Source organism: Triticum aestivum, chromosome 5D (assembly GCF_018294505.1).
Source record: "Triticum aestivum cultivar Chinese Spring chromosome 5D, IWGSC CS RefSeq v2.1, whole genome shotgun sequence".
NCBI classification, from domain to species: Eukaryota; Viridiplantae; Streptophyta; class Magnoliopsida; order Poales; family Poaceae; genus Triticum; species Triticum aestivum.
This window is the reverse complement of record NC_057808.1, coordinates 491,043,408-491,067,274: the sequence shown is the minus strand read 5'-3', so window position 1 is coordinate 491,067,274 and position 23,867 is coordinate 491,043,408. Positions and strand designations below refer to the sequence as shown.

At 45.6% G+C, this 23,867-nt stretch overlaps 2 protein-coding genes across 2 annotated transcripts; one reads left to right on the top strand and one right to left on the bottom strand.

Annotated features, from left to right (window-relative positions):
• Window positions 1-386: 386 nt before the first annotated feature.
• LOC123123096 (ferredoxin--NADP reductase, root isozyme, chloroplastic) lies at window positions 387-4,027 on the top strand. Its single transcript, XM_044543539.1, has 6 exons — window positions 387-641; window positions 717-776; window positions 1,203-1,529; window positions 2,104-2,323; window positions 2,983-3,223; window positions 3,377-4,027. The coding sequence occupies exons 1-6, from the start codon at window positions 618-620 to the stop codon at window positions 3,633-3,635; spliced, it is 1,131 nt and encodes a 376-aa protein (XP_044399474.1). The 5' UTR covers window positions 387-617; the 3' UTR covers window positions 3,636-4,027.
• Window positions 4,028-22,043: 18,016 nt separating this feature from the next.
• Window positions 22,044-22,790, bottom strand: LOC123125679 (uncharacterized). Its single transcript, XM_044546152.1, has 2 exons — window positions 22,405-22,790; window positions 22,044-22,243 (listed from the first exon to the last, which is right to left on the bottom strand). The coding sequence occupies exons 1-2, from the start codon at window positions 22,700-22,702 to the stop codon at window positions 22,218-22,220; spliced, it is 324 nt and encodes a 107-aa protein (XP_044402087.1). The 5' UTR covers window positions 22,703-22,790; the 3' UTR covers window positions 22,044-22,217.
• Between the last annotated feature and the right edge of the window lie 1,077 nt (window positions 22,791-23,867).

Genomic DNA, 23,867 nt, shown 5'->3' with positions numbered 1-23,867 from the left:
AGCACATTCTTCTGCTGCCCCCTGACAGTCCCGACCGATTAAAATCCCATCGGCCACTCTCTAGTTTTGGAGGGCTTCCAGGAGGTACGCGGTCACACAAGCACGCCTGCGCCGCTTCATGCGTTCACTCACCTGTCCTGAGCCAGGTTGCACGCACGTCTGACTTTGTTTATTTGGCCCTTCACGGCCACCGCGAGGCCATTTCATTTCAAGCGGCCGAAGGAGGCGCTCGAAGCAGCCAGCCAGCCAAGTAGCCACGCCACCACCTGCCTCCGGCTGAACGAGCGAGGCTCAGCTAACCTAATCGAAACTTTCATCCACTAATCTAATCACAGCCCCGGCGATTACTCTAATCGACGGTCCAGAATAATTTAGTAGACAATTTTAGGGGCCGACTGATGATCTGATTACTAGCGTGGGTCGCCGTCACCAACCCCCAGCAGCCAGCGCCAGCAGCGGACGGACGTCGCCGTCCCTTCCGTCGCCTCAAGGGCCTCCGGCTCCGATCCCCTCCTATAAACCCGCCGCCCCCTCCCCCCACCTTTCCCCAGATCAAAACCCCTCCTCCCCTCTCCCTCCTCCCTCCATCCCTCGAACCATCCGTCCGCCCGTCGGCCATGGCCACCGCCGCCGCGTCCCAGGTACGCCCGCGCCGACACCGGCCCGCCCCTGGGCGACGGCTTCCGACTTCTCACCGTTTCCCTCTCTCTCTGCAGGTGGCCTTCTCCGCGCCCGTCGGCGGCTCGGACCGCGCCGTCAGGAGCTCCGGAATCCAGGTGCGCGTCTCCACATCCCTTTACGCGGCGCCAATCGTGCGCTAGTGCGTGAACCAGTGGGAGCAGTTTTAGGCACGAGATTCGATAGCGCTGGCTGCGACTTTGGCTTCGTGCTATATGGTGTCTGGACTGCACAGATTAGCTAGTATCACCTGCACACAGACACACACACTTGTACTGGTACTGGTGCTAGTAGATGCACATTCACTAGTGATTGGTGAATTCTTCAGCGCTCTTGCTTTGGTTGCAGAGATTAGCTAGTAGTATAACTTACAAATAGGACACACATAGCAGTAGCAGTACATGCGCATTCAGTACTTCTTCAGGGCTCTTGCTTCGCTATGCCGTGGAGCCCCAGTTCACAGCCCTTTCAGCGCCGCCCCCAACACCAACAGTATGCTGATTTCACCTTTTGTTACATTTCAGGGCATCAACAGTCTCAGCTTCGGCAACAAATCATGGATCGGCACCGCATTGGCGTGCGACAGCAAGGCCGCGGCGCAGCGGGGGCATGTCTGCCGGGCTGTCCAGCAGTCGAGCAAGAGCAAGGTCTCTGTCGTGCCCCTCGACCTGGAGAGTGCCAAGGAGCCGCCGCTCAACACCTACAAGCCCAAGGGCCCTTACACCGCCACCATCGTCTCGGTTGAGCGGGCTGTAGGGCCTAACGCCCCAGGAGAGACGTGCCATGTCGTCATCGACCATGGTGGCAATGTGCCGTACTGGGAGGGGCAGAGCTATGGGATTATTCCTCCGGTAAGTGTTTAGCCCATTCCATCACTTTCTCAGCTTCATCCTCTGTCTTGTTGAATACTGAACAGGGGACTCTTTGTCTTGCTAAATATAAGAGGATAAACATATCAAGTTGTGCTGTACTGAAAAAATTATGTTCAAAGTTATAGACGTTGATTTGCGTATGCTGCTTGATTTTATTCTAGGAGAATTACCTTAGGGTTATTCCTCCAGTTAGCGTTTAGCCATTTCAACCACTTTCTCTTTCATCCTGTGTCTGTCTTACTGAATACTGAACAGAACAGGGGTTGTATATATTATTAAATAAGAGGATAAACATATCAAGTTATGCTGTACTTGAATTATGTTCAAATCTGTAGACATTGATTTGAGTATGCTGCTTGATGCTTTGTGTAGGAGAATTGCTTTAGGTTAACTCAAGTACCACATATCTGTTCATAGCATTTCCTGTCGTCCATGTTTTCACCATCTTTAGGTTAACTCAAGTACCAAATATCTATTCATTACCTTGCTGTCGTCCATCCTTGTTTTCACCACCCATCTTCATTGCTCATTGAACCTTGTGTGCATCTATCAGGGAGAGAACCCAAAGAAGCCTGGAAACCCACAGAATGTCAGGCTGTACTCCATTGCATCTACTAGGTATGGGGATTCATTTGACGGGAAGACTGCCAGTTTATGTGTTCGCCGTGCAGTTTATTATGATCCTGAAACTGGCAAGGAGGACCCCTCGAAGAATGGTGTCTGCAGTAATTTCCTATGCAACTCAAAGCCTGGGGACAAGATTCAGATGACAGGTTGGTTGCTTTCTTTTAGATGGATGCAAAAGGCTCTTGTGTGTTAGCAGTTTTATATGAGCGCCTCTAACTCTAAAAGGGCTAAGTTTTCTCGTTTACGTGTTCCTAAAGTTCATTTGTCTTAAACCATCTATTTCTGAATCCTTTGACAAAAAGAGCATTAGACATATATACACATTGTGTAGGATGTAAATTAAGATGGAGTAGGGAGTAACCATTCTTCCAGAACATTAAGAAAGAGGGGAATTTTTCACAGTGCCACTGGCTTACAGTGTACATTCTGAATAAGAGCAACTTTTTTTGGGGGGTAACTTCTGACGCACTAGCCAGACAAATAATAAATCCTTTGTATCCAAGAGCCTCTTACAGTATGGCTACCGCTGACACTAATAGCTATCTTCTTTCTGTCCTGCTGGCTGCTGCCAACTGGATCTGTTCTATTAGTTTTGTCGTACTTGATTATTATTTTTGGATAAAAGTCTAATTTCGATGCATATAATAAATGTCCTTCAAACAATGTGCTGCTTCCTGTTCCGAGATACAAACCAAACATGTATGCACATACTCTTTCTGGTAGAATTGTGTATACTCATAGTTCATGGCATATGATGGATGTTCTAAAGTTTATGCATCACACTATCATTTCTTTCTGACCCCAGGGCCCTCTGGCAAAATAATGCTCCTACCTGAGAGTGATCCAAATGCAACCCATATCATGATTGCCACTGGCACTGGTGTTGCTCCCTACCGCGGGTACCTACGCCGCATGTTCATGGAAGATGTCCCAAATTTCAGATTTGGTGGCCTGGCTTGGCTCTTCCTTGGTGTGGCTAATTCGGACAGCCTTCTTTATGACGAAGAATTCACAAGCTACCTGAAGCAGTATCCAGACAATTTCAGGTTATTAGACCTCTTCCATCTTCATACCCTGTTTCTGTTATTATCTTTACACATGCCCCAAACGCCATTTTGTTATTGACTTGGATGCTTCTGTGATCGTAGATTGGGTGTGCACAATTGAATATAACATAATTGAGTGTGTTGAATTTGTAGGTTCGACAAAGCACTAAGTAGGGAGCAGAAGAACAAGAGTGGCGGCAAGATGTACGTTCAGGACAAGATTGAGGAGTACAGCGATGAGATTTTCAAGCTTTTGGATGGCGGTGCACACATCTACTTCTGTGGTTTGAAAGGAATGATGCCAGGGATTCAGGATACACTCAAGAAGGTGGCAGAACAGAGAGGGGAGAGCTGGGATCAGAAGCTATCGCAGCTCAAGAAGAACAAGCAATGGCACGTTGAGGTTTACTAGGATCGGAACCGTTCAGTTATCTATGATTCGCTCTGCTGTGAGACGATGTCAGAAAAAGGCAGAACACACACATGGGATGATTCTTGTGATGGTGTAGAATTATCAAACATTATTTTGAGAGAATCATAAGACTGTCCATGTAATTCATAAGCTTCTGCATCACATGATGCGTGAAATGAAGCATGTAACTTTTGTTCCTATAATTTCTTGAGGTGTTTTGTCTGAAGCCGAATTTAAGCACCTGTCCTGGTTGTTCATGGATGAAGTGCAATACTATATTCTAGATTGTTATTCATTCAAATATTCAGAGGGCACATGCATATTCTGTGCGTACTTCATGATATTTTGTACGGAAATTCTTGCTAATTTCAATGATACTTATTTAGTATCCATATTTGTGTTGCCATTTTACTCTCTACCAGCCCTCGTATACGAATTAGGCTCATGCCATTGGTTTTTCAACTTCCATTGCATGTTGTGCTTCATCGGGTTCCTTACCCATTGAGGACAGTGAGCAGAATTTGCTTTCTTCGTGTATATCAGGAATGTTTCGAGCCAGCACATTCATGAAGGAATCCAACACAAAATTCGACACTCAAAAGTCAAAACTCTTGATAAACTCTTCATGCAAGAGGCTTATACAGATATAATTCAGCGAAGCTTATATTCATAAAAGGAAGTGAAAACAGGAAGAGCCAGTTTTTTTTTTGTTTTTTTTTTTTTGAGAAAACACAAAAGGCTTAGTGTCTTGATACATAGAACTGACAGAAAATGTTATGTACAAGTCCACAAAAAGACACCCAACATGCGATTGCAAGAGAAAGTCGAGGCTACTGGAGGGAAACAGACACCCTGATTCTAGGTTTGGCCCAACTGCACATACCACATATGCTTCCCAACTTCAGGTACAAATGCCAACTATCCGGGATATACTCCCAAAGTACTACTGCACATGGTGTACATGCTTGAATATAATATAGGCACACTTGCCACACAGCCCATCCGAGGGGTAAACTCATTTCTTTTATTTGTCTTAAAACACACTACAGATGCAAATGCTCACACACTCTTTCTCATGAACACACACACATCCTATCCTTGTGAACACCTTCGAGAGACCAAGCCAACAAATCTTGAGATTGATGAAGTCATAACAAACGCCTCATAGTCAATGTAAACGTCCTCTTCCACTAAACGAACATCACCAGAAAGCCTAGAAGAAATTCAGGAAAATGCACACACCCGTGCAAGTCTTGGACTTAAACCTGGCAGGCTGGTTCCACCACAAGAAACCTAACCATCTAAGCTATGCTCAATTCAGAACTCAAGTTATTAGTGATGCCAACCAATTCGAATACAATCCGGAAGTTTTGAAAGTATTGCAGAAGGAGAGATAGTCGGCGACACTATATGGCGATGGCACGACTCTGCACAAAGTGCTGTTTAAGATGTAGTTTGCCGGCTTGTTGCTTTTTGTCGGTGAGATAGTAGGCCTCAATGTGCTCATCAAATCTATCCTGAAGATCAAAGCTAAAATAGATAGTGTCACCACAAATGGAGGGGAAAACCCTCGTGCACACCGAGAAAGAGTAATGCATCCCCAAGAACAGCGCCCGCTCGCTCAAGGTCTTGACCTGGAGTAGTCTCTTGTTATCCAAATCCAGTCGATACACTTTGTACCTTGAGTTGTGTGAACGAGAAAGCATGCGGTGCACCACCATTAACTCTCCACCGTTGTCGATGAGGTGCGCGGTACTCGCCGTCCTACAAACGTTCCCCCGCAACTTGGCAGCCACCTTCATCCGTGGTCGCCGATCCGCCCTCATCTCCAGCACCATGAGGTTGTCTGTGGTGTAGTACAAGCGACCTAAGAACATCAAGGGAGCTGTACCTCGAAAATATCCGATCTGAACCAGTGTCCAACGCTCATCGCCAGGCTTGGCAATGCCAATGATGAGGAACCCGTCGAGGTAGAGAGACAACACGCACAGGTAATGCCGGAGCCCCACTCTCTAATATGGTTCGCGAATGATAAACATTTTTTGCAAATTCATGAACATTTCGCGAATGCATGAACTTTTTTTGAAATCGTGAACATTGTTTTTAAATTCGTGAACATTCTTTTACAAATTCATGAACATTTTTTGAATTCCTGAGCTTCTTTTTGAAATAATGATTTTTTTTTCGAAATCATGATTGTTTTTTTTTCAAAATTAGCAACTTTTACTGAAATTTAGAAGCTGTTGATATCCTGAATTATTGAAAAAAAGGAAAAAACGCAAAGGAAAGGACAAAAAAAAAACAGGCGGCGTGCCGGCCGCACATGGGCCGGCCCAGAAGGGAGTGGGGGGTGTGCGCCCGCTGCGTTCTCAGCGCGTGGCGCGCCATATAGGAGGACTCGTTCTCCAGTTACTTGTCCAATTTTCTTCCCAAATGGTTCTCAATTTTTTTTCTTCCCAAATGTTGCCACACATTAGGTGCGTGGCGCTGCGGCCATGACATTTTTCGATGGCAATTTCAGTCACAAATTCCAGTGACACACGACAAATTTACACATAGTTTATTTTTGACCAAAATGTGCATTACACCGATAAAGCTCAATGTTCTAGGAGATCCCATTTGTTGCACGCATTGTGTGTTTCCTTTCACCTATATAGGACCAAAATATACATATGAGGATTGTGACTCTCGGGTGCCAAAAGCATTAAAAATACCAGTTTTTTTTGAAAAATCTGGAATTTTGGGGTATCAAACCTGGTGCCTATTGTACATTCAAATTCAGTTTCGTGGGGAATGGTTGCCCATGATAATCTCGGTAACAAAGCTAAAAAATTCCTATGTATAGAAAAAACTATTTGGATGGATCGTATGTCGGACTGTACTTCCTTCGCCACGGATACCACGGTACCCATTCACCACAGAATTGAGCATGGGTGTAAAGTGGGCAGTCAAGTTTTAATATCCCAAAATTTCAGATTTTTTTTGAAATTTTCTGATATTTTATTTAATGTTATGTTCATACAGGGGTGTGTGGCACCCGGGAGCTCCAATGCATTTCCCCAAAATATACACAGAATATATTTTTTGCAAAAATATGCACACAATTTCTTTTGAGAAATCAACAAACTAGCTTTTTTTTTTATCATCGGCAATGCCGGAGTCTCGAATTGTAAATCAGTTCCGATCCAGAGGCATAAGTACACATGGTGTTTGAATCAATATCTTGTAACCCAAACCTAATATCGTGCCAAAGTTAGAATTAAGCAAAATATTCGTTCATATGTAGGACACTGGAGAACGGTTTTTTTCCCGAGAAAATGCAAAAGATTTTGCTTCTCAATGAATTGATGGAAGAAAATACAAGCATTCAATTAGGTACACCCTCCTACACATGTGATTGCAATGGAACGTCGAGCCTTTCGGACAATTATAGCCCGTCCAAGCTGGTACAATAGCTAAACGAGAACAAATACAACTCAAATCACTGATGATAAATGTTTGCAATTTAGTTTGACAACATTGCACAAGGAGAGACAGTCGACAAGAGTATGGGGCGATGGCAGCGCTACCATGGAGGTGTTCAGGATGTAGCTTGCAAATTCAGTACCTCTATCGACAACATTGTAGGCTTGAATTTGCATATCCACTCTCTCATCCAAATCGAAGCTCATGTAGATAGTGTCAGAACTAATGGAGGGAAAAACTTCTGTGGACACGGAGAGAGAGCAATGTCTAGCCATAAACAGTGCACGCCCATTGAAACTGTTTGCCGGGAACAATAATTTCCCCATGTCCAAATCCAGTCGATACAGGTTGTAGTCGAACCTCCTGGGGCTACTCCGAAGCATGCGGTGCACCAACATTAGCTCCCCGCCATTGTCCACCATGTGCATGCTATGAAAAGTTGAGCAAAGTGGCCTACACAGCTCGGCGGCCACCTCCATCCGTGGTGGTTGATCCGCACTCGTCTTTAGCACCATGAGATTATCCTCGGTGACACAGTAAAAAGTTTGGACGGATGGCTTTTGTATGAAACCGATGTCCAGCGCTCATCGCCAGGCTTGGCGATGGCGAGGATGCGAAGCTTGTGTAAATACAACACGATTACGGAATCATTGGTGATGCCGCAGCCCCACGCTGTCATGCATTGTTCGAAATGAGGAGTACTGATAAGATAGGTGTACCGGTCAGGAGGCAGCAGCGTGATCAGTGGCGGGAGCTCTTCGAGGTGGCGCGTGAGCGGATTCAGTAGTCGAATGTTGGCGCGCTTGTAGAGCAGGAAGAGGAGGCCCTCGGAAGTGCGCCCAAGTGTTTCGTGGTCGCGGAGCTCTGGTAGATCAAGTTTTATGCACTCGCCCGTGGAGACGTTGAGGAAGCGACGGCGGTGGGAAGGGGCGAGTTTCTCCTGGAGCATGATCCAGCCCCTAGCCGCACGATGCGCGCGTCTACACCGCACGATTCCTCCCCTCGCCCCCCGTGCGCTTGTCTTCTTCCTCTCGACAGCTCCCCAGGCCTCCTGCTTCCTCCCCTCGCTGACCAGCCACGACTCCGCGTTTGTCCCTGCGCCGCCCGTGCTCGCTGGCCGCCCGCGGCGCCGCGCTCGTCCTCGTCGGCCGCCTGCGCCACCGCGCTCCCGTCGCCGTCGAATGGTTGCAGCTTTTTCGCCGGGCGTTTCCAGCATCCTTGATGGGAAGTTCTAGCACTGCCGGTGGTGACCACCGCAACTCCGGGGAGCAGCGCCGCCGGCGCTCCGTCAGACTGGTTCCAGCATCAATCTCGCTCCACCGGTCCACGGTTGCATCATCCCAAAAAATCAAGATCTCGCCCCCTCCCCTTGCAGCTCCACTGCACCGCGGTTCCAGCACGCCGGACAACGGTTGCAACATCCCAGCCGCAGGGGGTCGCCTTGCAGCTCCGCTGGACAGCGGTTCCAGCTCTTGTGGCCATGGTTGTAGCTCCCCTTGCCTGGTTGCGGCACGCCATGCTGGTGGCCATGTCGTCCCGCCGTCACCGATGCAGCAAAATTGGTCGCCCGTAGTAGCAAAACAAACCACGGTTGCAGCTCCCGTTGCAGCGCCCGTAGTAGCAAAATTGGTCGTCCCGACGGATGTAGGCATGTAGCAAATTTGATCACTGGTTCCAGCAAATCCAGATGCCCATTCCAGCAAAAATAACTACCACCATCGTTGCTCCCACCGGTTGTAGCAAAAAAGACGTCCAATTCCAGCATTTGGTGTGGTCGGTTGTAGCAACAGAAGTTGCTGGTTGTAGCTCCAACCCTGGCCGGCTCTAGCACCGGCGGTGAGCAGCTGGTAGCGTCCCTCCATGGCTTAGCACCAGCGTCGGTGATGGTCGAATTCAGTGTCGGTGGTGGCAGCAGCGTAGCGTCAACCTGCCCCAAGGTGGCGCTTGCTTGCTAGGACAGCTCGCGGCCGTTGTCGTGGCGACGGCCTGGCCATGAACGGGCGGTGAGAAGAAAGAAGATGGCGTCCGTTGTGGACGAGTGGAGGGGAGTACGCGTGAAAAGATAAGGCTCGCTCGGTGTGCGGTCCCACCCCGCCTGCGTCCGCGTGAGCTGTTCAGTCAGCTTTGACCGCGTGGTGTGCGCGAGTCCGGCCCAAGATTCAGCCGGTCCACCGGCACTAAACGTTTTCCTTTTTTTTATTTTGATAAGAGATGAATTCTATTAACTCAAATGAAGCATCAAGCACAATGAGTACACACCAGCCTCTACATAGCTAGTATCCATACATTCAAATAAACACGCTGGTAAAGAGCAAAATCAAAGAGCCCCGTCATGTTCGCTTCCACACTCCTACGGCATGTCACTCTGGCGCCTGCAGCCATCCCCACTGCTTCCGCCGGCTCTGCTTCTCCGCTCAGCGCCTCCTCGTCCTCGTCGCGGTTCCCGCCTGGTTTCCCGTCACCGCAGTTCCGGGGACAGGAGCAGGTGGCCTTGCTCTTCCCGTAGCTGCTGGATGCCGCTCCAGATCTGCGGCTGAAGGTTGCCCATCCTCTGCCCGCGACTGATGCGGTCGCCTCCGGGGTTGTCAAGGTTCCCAACAAGGTGAGGTTTGCCTTCAATGCAGATCTGTTGGGGATACGCCCCTCGCCCCCCATTCATGGCGCCCACCGACCCTGCATCAAACCTGCTTCTGCTGCTTCATTCAAGTCCTTGGCGATGCGTGCGGAGCGGCGTCCCTCGAGCCCTACGCTGACCAGGGACGAGTCAAGAGGAATTACTGCAACAGAGGAGTGGCATTTGGTGCGGCCACCATACTCCCCTTTCTAGGGTTAGAAGAATTTCATCAAGCTGGGGGACCGTGAGTGCCATCGCTGCCTCTTCACTGGCCATTGCAAAGCGGACTGCCACAAACCCTTCACATGCAGGCGCTGCAGGCAGTTTGGACACAGGGCGAGGGGCTACACCAACACTCCCTCCCCTTCCCCTCTGTCCTCTCCATCGGCTTCGGCGACTGCTGCTGGGAATGCACTCCATCGACCTGCTACGCCCCCTGCTGGACCTGTGCTATGCGCCATGCCACGCCGTGACATCCGGGTGGGAGACCCGTTGCTACGCCCTGAAGAGGGGAACATGGTGATCGTTTCCTCGCCGGAGATGGAGGCAAATGCAGCACGCATGGCGTCCCTGGGTGCCTTCCTCTAGCTTGGGGGAAACACGCCCTCGGTGAGCCCCGCCGAGATCCAAGAAGCCATCCGCGTGCAATTTGGGGTCAGTGGTGTCAAGGTTGTTTCTCACTTCCAGGAGGATTTCTTTGCTCTGTTTAACTACCAGCATCACTGTGACAAGGTTATGGCAGCGCCGGGGCGGTTCCGCCACAACGGGCCTAGATCAGTTAGATTCAGCGCATGGAGGCCCAGGTCAGTTAGACTACCAGTATCACCTAGTTACAAAGTGTGTTTGATAGCACACAAGGTATTCCCCGGGTATCAGGGATCGACATGATCTCATGGTCTAAGGAACATATACTTGACATGGAGAAAACTATAACAAATAATTAAGTGATACGATCTGATGCTAAGCTTACGATTGGGTCTGTTCAACACATCATTCTCCTAATTACGTGACCCTGTTATCAAATGACAACTCATGTCTATGGTTAGGAAACCTTAACCATCTTTGATCAACGAGCTAGTCTAGTAGAGGCTCACTAGGGACATGGTGTTGTTTATGTATTCACACATGTATTTAAGTTTCTGGTCAATACAATTCTAGCATGAATAATACACATTTACCATGAACAAGGAAATATTGTAATAAATAATTTATTATTGCCTCTAGGGTATATTTTCAACAACTCTGGCTTATATAAGATACCACCCCCTGGCGTTGCAAGATTCATAGTCGGCTACGTCAGTGGAGGAGAGTCTTCGACGGATACAGATTCCTTGTCTTGAACGGCAAGGCTCATCGAATCTTCTTTGTAGGGTGCCATGGGCCAACATAGTGGCCAAGGGCAGAACCGACCTAGGGGTTCCCAGGACGGCAACCGATCAACATGGTGAGATACCCTTGGGCTGCAAATTTGTTAGTAACCCATGAACTGGTCTTCAAGATTGGTTGCACCTACAATAGTGCCAACCTGCATATCATCTTTGGTTCCCTGAGGTTGAAAATGGTTCTACGACACCCTTAACAACAATTGTTCGTCGCCGACCTCCTATGAGGAGACTGTTTCCAAAGTCGGATGAACCACTCCGATCTTGAATTGCCCTTAGGGTTACAAAATTCCTAGTCGGCTACGTCGATGGAGGGAAGTCCTCCACGTATATGAATTCCTTGTCTTGAACGACAAGGCTCCTTGAATCTTCTTTGTAGAGTGCCATGGGCCGGCATAGTAGTCCAAGCGGAACCAACCTAGGGGTCCTCAGGCCGACAACTGACATGGTGAGGTACCCCTGTGACGTAACACCATCAATGCCCAAGAACGAGGCATACATTTTGGACAAGGACTAGATCCTTGTTTTCCAAATCTATGCTATACACATCATAGAGAAGTCCTACCCGAGGATCCCACCTAGTCTCACATGGGTCTGAAGGAAACATGCCCTAGAGGCAATAATAAAGTATTATATATTTCCTTATATCATGATAAATGTTTATTATTCATGCTAGAATTGTATTAACCGGAAACATAATACATGTGTGAATACATAGACAAACAGTGTGCCACTAGTATGCCTCTACTTGACTAGCTCGTTAACCAAAGATGGTTATGTTTCCTAGCCATAGACATGAGTTGTCATTTGATTAACGAGATCACCTCATTAGGAGAATGACGTGATTGACATGACCCATTCCGTTAGCTTAGCACCCGATCGTTTAGTATGTTGCTATTGCTTTCTTCATGACTTATACATGTTCCTATGACTATGAGATTATGCAACTCCCGTTTACCGGAGGAACACTTTGTGTGCTACCAAACGTGACAACGTAAATGGGTGATTATAAAGGTGCTCTACAGGTGTCTCCAAAGGTACTTGTTGGGTTGGTGTATTTCGATATTAGGATTTGTCACTCCGATTGTCGGAGAGGTATCTCTGGGCCCACTCGGTAATGCACATCACTATAGGCCTTGCAAGCATTGTGAATAATGAGTTAGTTGCGGGATGATGTATTACGGAACGAGTAAAGAGACTTGCCGGTAACGAAATTGAACTAGGTATCGAGATACCGACGATCGAATCTCGGGCAAGTAACATACCGATGACAAAGGGAGCAACGTATGTAGTTATGCGGTCTGACCGATAAAGATCTTCGTAGAATATGTGGGAGCCAATATGGGCATCCAGGTCCCGCTATTGGTTATTGACCGGAGAGGTGTCTCGGTCATGTCTACATAGTTCTCGAACCCGTAGGGTCCGCACGCTTAACGTTACGATGACAGTTTTATTATGAGTTTATGTATGTTGATGTATCGAAGGAGTTCGGAGTCCCGGATGAGACCGGGGACATGACGAGGAGTCTCGAAATGGCCGAGACGTAAAGATCGATATATTGGACGACTATATTCGGACTTCGGAAAGGTTCCGAGTGATTCGGGTATTTTTCGGAGTACCGGAGAGTTACAGGAATTCGTATTGGGCCTTAATGGGCCATACGGGAAAGGAGGAAAAGACCCCAAAGGGTGGCCGCACCCCTCCCCATGGGCTAGTCCGAATTGGACTAGGGAGGGGGGCGCCCCCTTCCTTCTTTGTCCTTCCCCCTTCCCTTCTCCTACTCCCACAAGGAAAGGAGGAGTCCTACTCCCGGTGGGAGTAGGACTCACCCCTTGGGAGCGCCACCTCCCTTGGCCGGTCCTCTTCCCCTTGCTCCTTTATATACGGGGGCAGGGGGGCACCCCATAAACACACTTGATATACGATATTTTAGCCGTGTGCGGTGCCCCCCTCCACCATATTACACCTCGATAATACCGTTGCGGAGCTTAGGCGAAGCCCTGCGTCGGTGGAACATCATCATCGTCACCACGCCGTCGTGCTGACGAAACTCTCCCTCAACACTCGGCTGGATCGGAGTTCGAGGGACGTCATCGAGCTGAACGTGTGTAGAACTTGGAGGTGCCGTGCGTTCGGTACTTGATCAGTCGGATCGTGAAGACGTACGACTACATCAACCGCGTTGTGATAACGCTTCCGCTGTCGGTCTACGAGGGTACGTGGACAACACTCTCCCCTCTCGTTGCTATGCATCACCATGATCTTGCGTGTGCGTAGGAATTTTTTTGAAATTACTATGTTCCCCAACAGTGGCATCCGAGCCTGGTTTTATGCGTTGATGCTATGCACGAGTAGAACACAAGTGAGTTGTGGGCGATATAAGTCATACTGCTTACCAGCATGTCATACTTTGGTTCAGCGGTATTGTGAGATGAAGCGGCCCGGACCGACATTACGCGTACGCTTGCGCGAGACTGGTTTCACCGTTCGGAGCACTCGTTGCTTAAAGGTGACCGGCGGGTGTCTGTCTCTCTCACTTTAGTTGAACCGAGTGTGGCTACGCCCGGTCCTTGCGAAGGTTAAAACAGCACCAACTTGATAAACTATCGTTGTGGTTTTGATGCGTAGGTAAGAACGGTTCTTGCTAAGCCCGTAGCAGCCACGTAAAACTTGCAACAACAAAGTAGAGGACGTCTAACTTGTTTTTGCAGGGCATGTTGTGATGTGATATGGTCAAGACATGATGTGATATAATTTGTTGTATGAGATGATCATGTTTTGTAACCGAGTTATCGGCAACTGGCAGGAGCCATATGGTTGTCGCTTTATTGTATGAGATGCAATCACCATGTAATAGTTTTACTTTATCACTAAGCAGTAGCGATAGTCGTAAAAGCAATTAGTTGGCGAGACGACAATGATACTACGATGGAGATCAAGGTGTCGCGCCGGTGACGATGGTGATCATGACGGTGCTTCAGAGATGGAGATCACAAGCACGGTGCTTCGGAGATGGAGATCACAAGCACAAGATGATGATGGCCATATCATATCACTTATATTGATTGCATGTGATGTTAATCCTTTATGCATCTTATCTTGCTTTGATTGACGGTAGCATTATAAGATGATCTCTCACTAAAATTTCAAGATAAAAGTGTTCTCCCTGAGTATGCACCGTTGCGAAAGTTCTTCGTGCTGAGACACCACGTGTTAATCGGGTGTGATAGGCTCTATGTTCAAATACAACGGGTGCAAAACAGTTGCACACGCGGAATACTCAGGTTAAACTTGAAGAGCCTAGCATATACAGATATGGCCTCGGAACACAGAGACCGAAAGGTCGAGCGTGAATCATATAGTAGATATGATCAACATAGTGATGTTCACCATTGAAACTACTCCATCTCACGTGTTAATCGGACATGGTTTAGTTGATTTGGATCACATAATCACTTAGATGATTAGAGGGATGTCTATCTAAGTGGGAGTTCTTAAGTAATATGATTAATTGAACTTAAATTTATCATGAACTTAGTCCTGATAGTATTTTGCAAATTATGTTGTAGATCAATAGCTCGCGTTGTTGCTTCCATGTGTTTATTTTTGATATGTTCCTAGAAAAAAATTATGTTGAAAGATGTTAGTAGCAAAGATGCGGATTGGATCCGTGATCTGAGGATTATCCTCATTGCTGCACAGAAGAATTATGTCCTTGATGCACCGCTAAGTGACAGACCTATTGCAGGAGCAGATGCAGACGTTATGAACGTTTGGCTAGCTCAATATGATGACTACTTGATAGTTTAGTACACCATGCTTAAACGGCTTAGAATCGGGACTTCAAAGACGTTTTGAACGTCATGGACCATATGAGATGTTCCAGGAGTTGAAGTTAATATTTCAAGCAAATATCCGAGTTGAGAGATATGAAGTCTCCAACAAGTTCTATAGCTAAAAGATGGAGGAGAATTGCTCAACTAGTGAGCATGTGCTCAGATTGTCTGGGTACTACAATCGCTTGAATCAAGTGGGAGTTTATCTTCCAGATAAAATAGTGATTGACAGAATTCTCTAGTCACCATCACCAAGTTAGTAGAACTTCGTGATGAACTATAGTATGCAAGGGATGACGAAAGTAATTCCCGAGCTCTTCGTGATGCTGAAATCGACGAAGGTAGAAATCAAGGAAAATATCAAGTGTTGATGGTTGACGAGACCACTTCAAGTGTTGATGGTTGACGAGACCACTTCAAGTGTTGATGGTTGACGAGACCACTAGTTTCAAGAAAAGGGCAAAGGGAAGAAGGGGAACTTCAAAAAGAACGGCAAGCAAGTTGCTACTCAAGTGAAGAAGCCCAAGTCTGTACCTAAGCCTGAGACTAAGTGCTTCTACTGCAAAGGGACTGGTCACTGGAGGCGGAACTGCCCCAAGTATTTGGTGGATAAGAAGGATGGCAAAATGAACAAAGGTATATTGGATATACATGTTATTGATGTGTACTTACTAGTGTTTATAGCAACCCCTCAGTATTTGATACTGGTTCAGTTGCTAAAGAGTAGTAACTCGAAAACGGGAGTTGCAGAATAAACAGAGACTAGTAAAAAGCGAGGTGACGATGTGTGTTGGAAGTAGTTCCAAGATTGATATGATCATCATCGCACACTCCCTATACTTTCGGGATTAGTGTTGAAACTAAATAAATGTTATTTGGTGTTTGCATATGATTTGATCATGTTTATTGCAATACGGTTATTCATTTAAGTTAGAGAACAATTGTTGTTCTGTTTACATGAATAAAAACCTTTTATGGTCATACACACCAACAAAAATGGTTTGTTGGATCTCGATCGTAGTGATACACATATTCATAATATTGAAGCCAAAAGATGCAAAGTTAATAATGATAGTGCAACTTATTTGTGGCACTGCTGTTTAGGTCATATTAGTGTAAAGCGCATGGAGAAACTCCATACTGATGGGATTTTGGAATCAATTGATTATGAATCACTTGATGCTTGCGAACCATGCCTCATGGGCAAGATGACTAAAACGCCGTTCTCCGAAACTATGGAGAGAGCAACAGATTTGTTGGAAGTCATACATACAGATGTATGTGGTCCAATGAATATTGAGGCTCGTGGCGGATATCGTTATTTTCTCACCTTCACAGATGATTTGAGCAGATATGGGTATATCTACTTAATGAAACATAAGTCTGAAACATTTGAAAAGTTCATGTAATTTCAGAGTGAAGTGGAAAATCATCGTAACAAGAAAAATAAAGTTTCTACGATCTGATCGTAGAGAAGAGTATTTGAGTTACGAGTTTGGCCTTCAGTTAAAACAATGTGAAATAGTTTCACTACTCACGCCACCTGGAACACCACAGCATAATGGTGTGTCCGAACGTCATAACCATACTTTATTGGATATAGTGCAATCTATGATGTCTCTTACCAATTTACCACTATCGTTTTGGGGTTATGCATTAGAGACAGCTACATTCACGTTAAATAGGGCACCATCAAAATCCGTTGAGACGACGCCTTATGAACTGAGGTTTGGCAAGAAACCAAAGTTGTCATTTCTTAGAGTTTGGGGTTGCGATGCTTATGTGAAAAAGTTTCATCCTGATAAGCTCAAACCCAAATCGGAGAAATGTGTCTTCATAGGATACCCAAAGGAGACAGTTGGGTACACCTTCTATCACAGATCCGAAGGCAAGACATTCGTTGCTTAGTATGGATCCTTTCTAGAGAAGGAGTTTCTCTCGAAAGAAGTGAGTGGGAGGAAAGTAGAACTTGATGAGGTAATTGTACCTGCTCCCTTATTGGAAAGTAGTTCATCACAGAAATCTGTTCCTGTGACTCCTACACCAATTAGTGAGGAAGTTAATGATGATGATCATGTAAACTTCAGATCAAGTTACTACCAAACCTCGTAGGTAAACCAGAGTGAGATCCACACCAGAGTGGTATGGTAATCCTGTTCTGGAGGTCATGTTATTTGACCATGATGAACCTACGAACTATGAGGAAGCGATGATGAGCCCAGATTCCGCAAAATGGCTTGAGGCCATGAAATCTGAGATGAGATCCATGTATAAGGACAAAGTATGGACTTTGATTGATTTGCCCAATGATCGGCGAGTCATTGAGATTAAATGGATCTTCAAGAGGAAGACGGACGCTGATAGTAGTGTTACTATCTACAAAGCTAGAATTGTCGCAAAAGGTTTTCGACAAGTTCAAGGTGTTGACTACGATGAGAGTTTCTCACTCGTATCTATGCTTAAGTCTGTCTGAATCATATTAGCAATTGCCGCATTTTATGAAATATGGCAAATGGATAAACAAAATTGCATTCCTTAATGGATTTATTAAAGAAGAGTTGTATATGATGCAACCAGGAGGTTTTGTCAATCCTAAAGGTGCTAACAAAATATGCAAGCTCCAGCGATCCATCTATGGACTGGTGCAAGCATCTCGGAGTTGGAATATACACCTTGATAAGTTGATCAAAGGATATAGTGTTATACAGACTTGCGATGAAGTCTGTATTTACAAGAAAGTGAGTGGGAGCACTACAGTATTTCTGATAAGTATATGTGAATGACATATTGTTGATCGGAAATAATGTAGAATTATTCTGCAAAGCATAAAGGAGTTTTTTCAAAGAAAGACCTCGGTGAAGCTGCTTACATATTGAGCATCAAGATCTATAGAGATAGATCAAGACGCTTGATAAGTTTTTTCAATGAGTACATACCTTAACAAGATTTTGAAGTAGTTCAAAACAGAACAGTCAAAGAAAGAGTTCTTGCCTGTGTTACAAGGTGTGAAATTGAGTAAGACTCAAAGCCCGACCACGGCAGAAGATAGAAAGAGAATGAAAGTCATTCCCTATGCCTTGGCTATAGGTTCTATAAAGTATGCCATGCTGTGTACCAGATCTATTGTATACCCTACACTTTGGCAAGGGAGTACAATAGTGATCTAGGAGTAGATCACTGGACAGCGGTCAAAATTATCCTTAGTGGAATAAGGATATGTTTCTCGATTGTGGAAGTGACAAAAGGTTCGTCGTAAAGGGTTACGTCGATGCAAGTTTTGACACTAAATCTAGATGACTCTAAGTCTCGGTCTAGATACATATTGAAAGTGGGAGCAATTAGCTAGAGTAGCTCCGTGCAGAGCATTGCAGACATAGAAATTTGCAATATACTTACGGATCTGAATGTAACAGACCCGTTGACTAAAATTATCTCACAATCAAAACATGATCACACCTTATTACTCTTTGGGTGTTAATCACATAGCGATGTGAACTAGATTATTGACTCTAGTAAACCCTTTGAGTGTTGGTCACATAGAGATGTGAACTATGGGTGTTAATCACATGGTGATGTGAATTATTGATGTTAAATCACATGGTGATGTGAACTAGATTATTGACTCTAGTGCAAGTGGGAGACTGAAGGAAATATGCCCTAGAGACAATAATAAAGTATTATATATTTCCTTATATCATGATAAATGTTTATTATTCATGCTAGAATTGTATTAACCGGAAACATAATACATGTGTGAATACATAGACAAACAGTGTGTCACTAGTATGCCTCTACTTGACTAGCTCGTTAATCAAAGATGGTTATGTTTCCTAGCCATAGACATGAGTTGTCATTTGATTAACGAGATCACCTCATTAGGAGAATGACGTGATTGACATGACCCATTCCGTTAGCTTAGCACCCGATCGTTTAGTATGTTGCTATTGCTTTCTTCATGACTTATACATGTTCCTATGACTATGAGATTATGCAACTCCCGTTTACCGGAGGAACACTTTGTGTGCTACCAAACATCACAACGTAAATGGGTGATTATAAAGGTGCTCTATAGGTGTCTCCAAAGGTACTTGTTGGGTTGGCGTATTTCGAGATTAGGATTTGTCACTCCGATTGTCGGAGAGGTATCTCTGGGCCCACTCGGTAATGCACATCACTATAAGCCTTGCAAGCATTGTGACTAATGAGTTAGTTGCGGGATGATGTATTACGGAACGAGTAAAGAGACTTGCCAGTAACGAGATTGAACTAGGTATCGAGATACCGACGATCGAATCTCGGGCAAGTAACATACCGATGACAAAGGGAGCAACGTATGTAGTTATGCGGTCTGACCGATAAAGATCTTCGTAGAATATGTGGGAGCCAATATGGGCATCCAGGTCCCGCTATTGGTTATTGACCGGAGAGGTGTCTCGGTCATGTCTACATAGTTCTCGAACCCGTAGGGTCCGCACGCTTAACGTTACGATGACAGTTTTATTATGAGTTTATGTATGTTGATGTATCGAAGGAGTTCGGAGTCCCGGATGAGACCGGGGACATGACGAGGAGTCTCGAAATGGCCGAGACGTAAAGATCGATATATTGGACGACTATATTCGGACTTCGGAAAGGTTCCGAGTGATTCGGGTATTTTTCGGAGTACCGGAGAGTTACAGGAATTCGTATTGGGCCTTAATGGGCCATACGGGAAAGGAGGAAAAGACCCCAAAGGGTGGCCGCACCCCTCCCCATGGGCTAGTCCGAATTGGACTAGGGAGGGGGGCGCCCCCTTCCTTCTTTGTCCTTCCCCCTTCCCTTCTCCTACTCCCACAAGGAAAGGAGGAGTCCTACTCCCGGTGGGAGTAGGACTCACCCCTTGGGAGCGCCACCTCCCCTTGGCCGGTCCTCTTCCCCTTGCTCCTTTATATACGGGGGCAGGGGGCACCCCATAAACACACTTGATATACGATATTTTAGCCGTGTGCGGTGCCCCCCTCCACCATATTACACCTCGATAATACCGTTGCGGAGCTTAGGCGAAGCCCTGCGTCGGTGGAACATCATCATCGTCACCACGCCGTCGTGCTGACGAAACTCTCCCTCAACACTCGGCTGGATCGGAGTTCGAGGGACGTCATCGAGCTGAACGTGTGTAGAACTTGGAGGTGCCGTGCGTTCGGTACTTGATCAGTCGGATCGTGAAGACGTACGACTACATCAACCGTGTTGTGATAACGCTTCCGCTGTCGGTCTACGAGGGTACGTGGACAACACTCTCCCCTCTCGTTGCTATGCATCACCATGATCTTGCGTGTGCGTAGGAAAGTTTTTGAAATTACTACGTTCCCCAACAGGGTCTACATGGACATCAACAACTCCAAGCCAATGAAAGTCCAAGTTAAAAAAGAGAGCTAAAAGGAACCTTAAGTGGTCCTATCTACTAGTCAAAATAGTTCACTCGTCGGGAGAATGAGAGTCTCAAGGCTAGGCCTAGTCGGTAGTCGAGTCAGTTCTACCATTGTGATCTCAAAATAGGATTAAGTCGCGCTCCAATGAGGTGACCAAACTATTACTATTACAAACTTTTGTGATGGTTGTATCATTTTTCAAAATATATTAAAATTTCACTAACTCATTAAAAATATAAGCTATATGATAGTTTATAATCTGGTAGTGTATATAATGGACAACACAGAAAGTGCATGCATCACAAAATCAAAGTAATATGGCACAATCAAACTATATCGGATTTGTGGGCGGATTAATACACCTAACTGAATATACCACTTATCTTTCTCTTCCCTTTCCTCTATGTCTCTTCACTTTTAGCAAATTAATTTGTATATGGAGTTTTGCATCAGCTAGGAATTCAGGTAACAAAGGCGAGAAATTGGTTGAGCTCAGCCATAACTACACCCATTAACTTTGGAGGTAAGAAGCATATTGATGCGGAGCATCCCTCGACCATCACCATGGACGTCACACCACCACCGCAAGCACGGAGAGGACCTAGGACAAGAGCACACGCACGTGCCATCGAAACCGAGGTTAACTCTTTCCACTTCGAGTTTCATTCGGATTCACTCGTGAATTGGGTTCTACCTCAATCAGAAGCGTTATGCACTCTTAGGTATCAAGAAGAAGACCGTGAAGAGGCAAGGACGGAGGTACAAGCGACAATGGAAGAGGAAAGGAAGGGAAGGATCATGAAGAATGAAGAAGTGGAGAACCTGGACACTCTGGGTGCCCGGCCACTTTGGGCCCGGGTGCCCGACCTCAACCTGGGCGCGGCCCCTGCCAGCCCCGGGTGCCCGGCCCCCCTGGGCGCTGCCCCAGCCGGCCCCGGGTGCCCGGCCCTCTCGCCCGGTGCCGCCTGCCATCTCCCCCGGGTGCTCGGCCTCTTCAGTTCCAAGGGCGTGCCCCCCTGGTTGGTCCGGGTGGCCGGCCCCTCGCACCCCGGGTGCCCGGCCCCTCCCCCGGTGCCTACCTCTGACCGGACCGGGTGCCCGGCCCCTCGCACTCCGGGTGCCCGGACCCCTCCGCGTGCCTGCGTGCACTTTTGGGATTTGGTCCCTTGTATCCCCCTCTTCCTCTCATTTCGTCTCTAGACTATATATACCCCTTCCCTAGTTCATTTAGAGGATAGCAAAGTATTTGATAGACAAAGAGAGAGCTTTGCTCATCTTCCTCCTCATGGAGATCATGACCTCCTAAGGGAGAAGATCCACTTGTGGATATCAAGGCCTCCTCTTGGAGAAGGATCCCCATCATAGGATCATCAAGACCTCTCTCCTCATAGGATTGGGATGAACTAGTACCTTGTATCTTTCCTTTGTTGTCTTTGAATCATTGAGACCTCTTGTGTGTTCTTGGATCTAGCATATGTGTGATTGGATCTAGTCAATTTGAGTGTTTTCCCTCTCTTGTGTTCTTCGTGTTCTTGGGGATTCCCCCTCCAATTCGTGAAATATCTCCATCTAGGGTTCCACCCTACAACACATATGAGCGTTGTTGCTTTAACAACACCAATTTCTTCTAATATCCTTGATCCCTTCACTAGCCATGAGCCATAAATAGAACCAAACTAATGATATATGAACAAACACAATTTAGACAATTTGAGGAGAAGACTTTATTCATTATTTGTCTCATACATGGCGCTTAACATAAACTATCCTAAGCACAACCTCATCAATTACATATCTGAAAGAGAAGTTGTTGTGAGGCCAGACACATGAAAGTAAAAACCAACGGTTCTCCTCCCGCGACTAAAATAGCATCACTACGCCAGAGGAGGGAAAGTGTAACCTGCATCAATCAGTTTGACCAAACATGTGATTAGAAGAGCACAACATGCATATAAATTGCTTAACTAATAACAAAACCGTGTGAATTAGAAGAAAATTTGATATCAAAACTGCATGCAAGCAATGCCCATCATCGTAAGTCCCTTAATATATTTCACTTACTTCCACACTTGTAGCCATGTGGGAATGGCTTCTTGCAGAAATTGGCAACATAGCCGACCTTCTCCATACACCATATCTTTTCTTTCTCCTTGGTGAGACCGGCACAAAGGCATGGGATGTTCGCCTTCTGCCACACAGCACAACACGCCTTCGATGGGTCTAGCTTTGGCTCTGCTGGCCATTTCGTATACTGGCCGCACTCCTTGATCATGTCCTGTCGGTCACCCTTGCATTCATCGGCCGACACGGCCACTGCAATGGCGAGGATGATGAAACATAAGCACATGAGTTTTGCCATGGCTATTACTATGTTACACCGCCTTCTTTTCCCTTTGTTGTTAGAATGGTGCAATATAGGATTTGTGTGGCTTCTTTGTGAATGTGTGGGATACATGATTTTGTTAGCTATGGTTTGGTTTATATAGCATTGTTTGAGATATGATAGATACATTAGCTGTATATCTTGAAGCTATAGTATCGTATCAAAAAATTAATGTGTACATTAATTGCACATCCAGAGGCTACACCATACATTACTTGTATATCTTGAAGATAGGACATTTCATTAAATAATGAATGTGTACATGAATTCTATATGTACACACTATACATACATCAATTGTGTATATCTCGAAGATATGCAATAACATCGAACACTAAATGTGTTCATTAGTTCCACATCTACATGTTATGCATACATTAGTTGTATATATCCTGAAGATATTGTTTTGCTTCAAAAAAAAATGAATGTGTACATTTATCGACAAATCTATAAACTACAACATTACATTAATTGTATATATCTTGAAGATATGACACCAGATCCAAAAATGAATGTGTACATTAATTGCACACCTACAAGCTACAACATTACAGCACTCTAATGGCTACAGTACTGCATCGTTCTTTGTAAATATGCACCCGATCGTATATATTGCACTATAAGACATTGGACACGTACATTGTGTGTATTTGAAGAACCAAAAAACTTTTGAATTGAACTAAACTCAACGCCAAGCATTAACTATATATTTTTCTCCCAGCGTCCACCACATATACCTTCCATGACCACACAAAATTCAGTGCAATTTTTTTAACCCATGACTAAAATGCATGCCTGGCTTGATTAGGTGGCATGGTATGCACGGATGGATTAATGCAAAGAAGTAACTTGTGAGTACATGCATGAAATCTAACGTCACACAATTTTGGTCGGACGAATATCACCTATTGAGGTGATGTGGAAACATGCATGCGGAGAGAAATTTAGTGCATACATGTTGTTAGTTCTTTGTGAAAGTTGTGCACATGAATAAAAATTATGTGTGTGCAATTTCTAGCTTTGCTTTGGTACATCCCAACTAAAAATAAAATTGATTATTAATAAATAAAGAGGGCAGATATATGCACTCAATATTTATTCCGGTGTTCTTACCTTACCCTAATCGTTGTCTCCATTCTAT

Bases quoted from the DNA above. Each gene is read 5' to 3' on its own strand.
- LOC123123096 (XM_044543539.1), top strand. From the start codon at position 618: ATGGCCACCGCCGCCGCGTCCCAG. The intron at 642-716 runs GTACGCCCGCGC...CTCTCTCTGCAG, and splicing joins CCACCGCCGCCGCGTCCCAG to GTGGCCTTCTCCGCGCCCGT. The intron at 777-1,202 runs GTGCGCGTCTCC...GTTACATTTCAG, and splicing joins TCAGGAGCTCCGGAATCCAG to GGCATCAACAGTCTCAGCTT.
- LOC123125679 (XM_044546152.1), bottom strand. From the start codon at position 22,702: ATGGCAAAACTCATGTGCTTATGTTTCATCATCCTCGCCATTGCAGTG. The intron at 22,244-22,404 runs GTAAGTGAAATA...TGATTGATGCAG, and splicing joins ACATGGCTACAAGTGTGGAA to GTTACACTTTCCCTCCTCTG.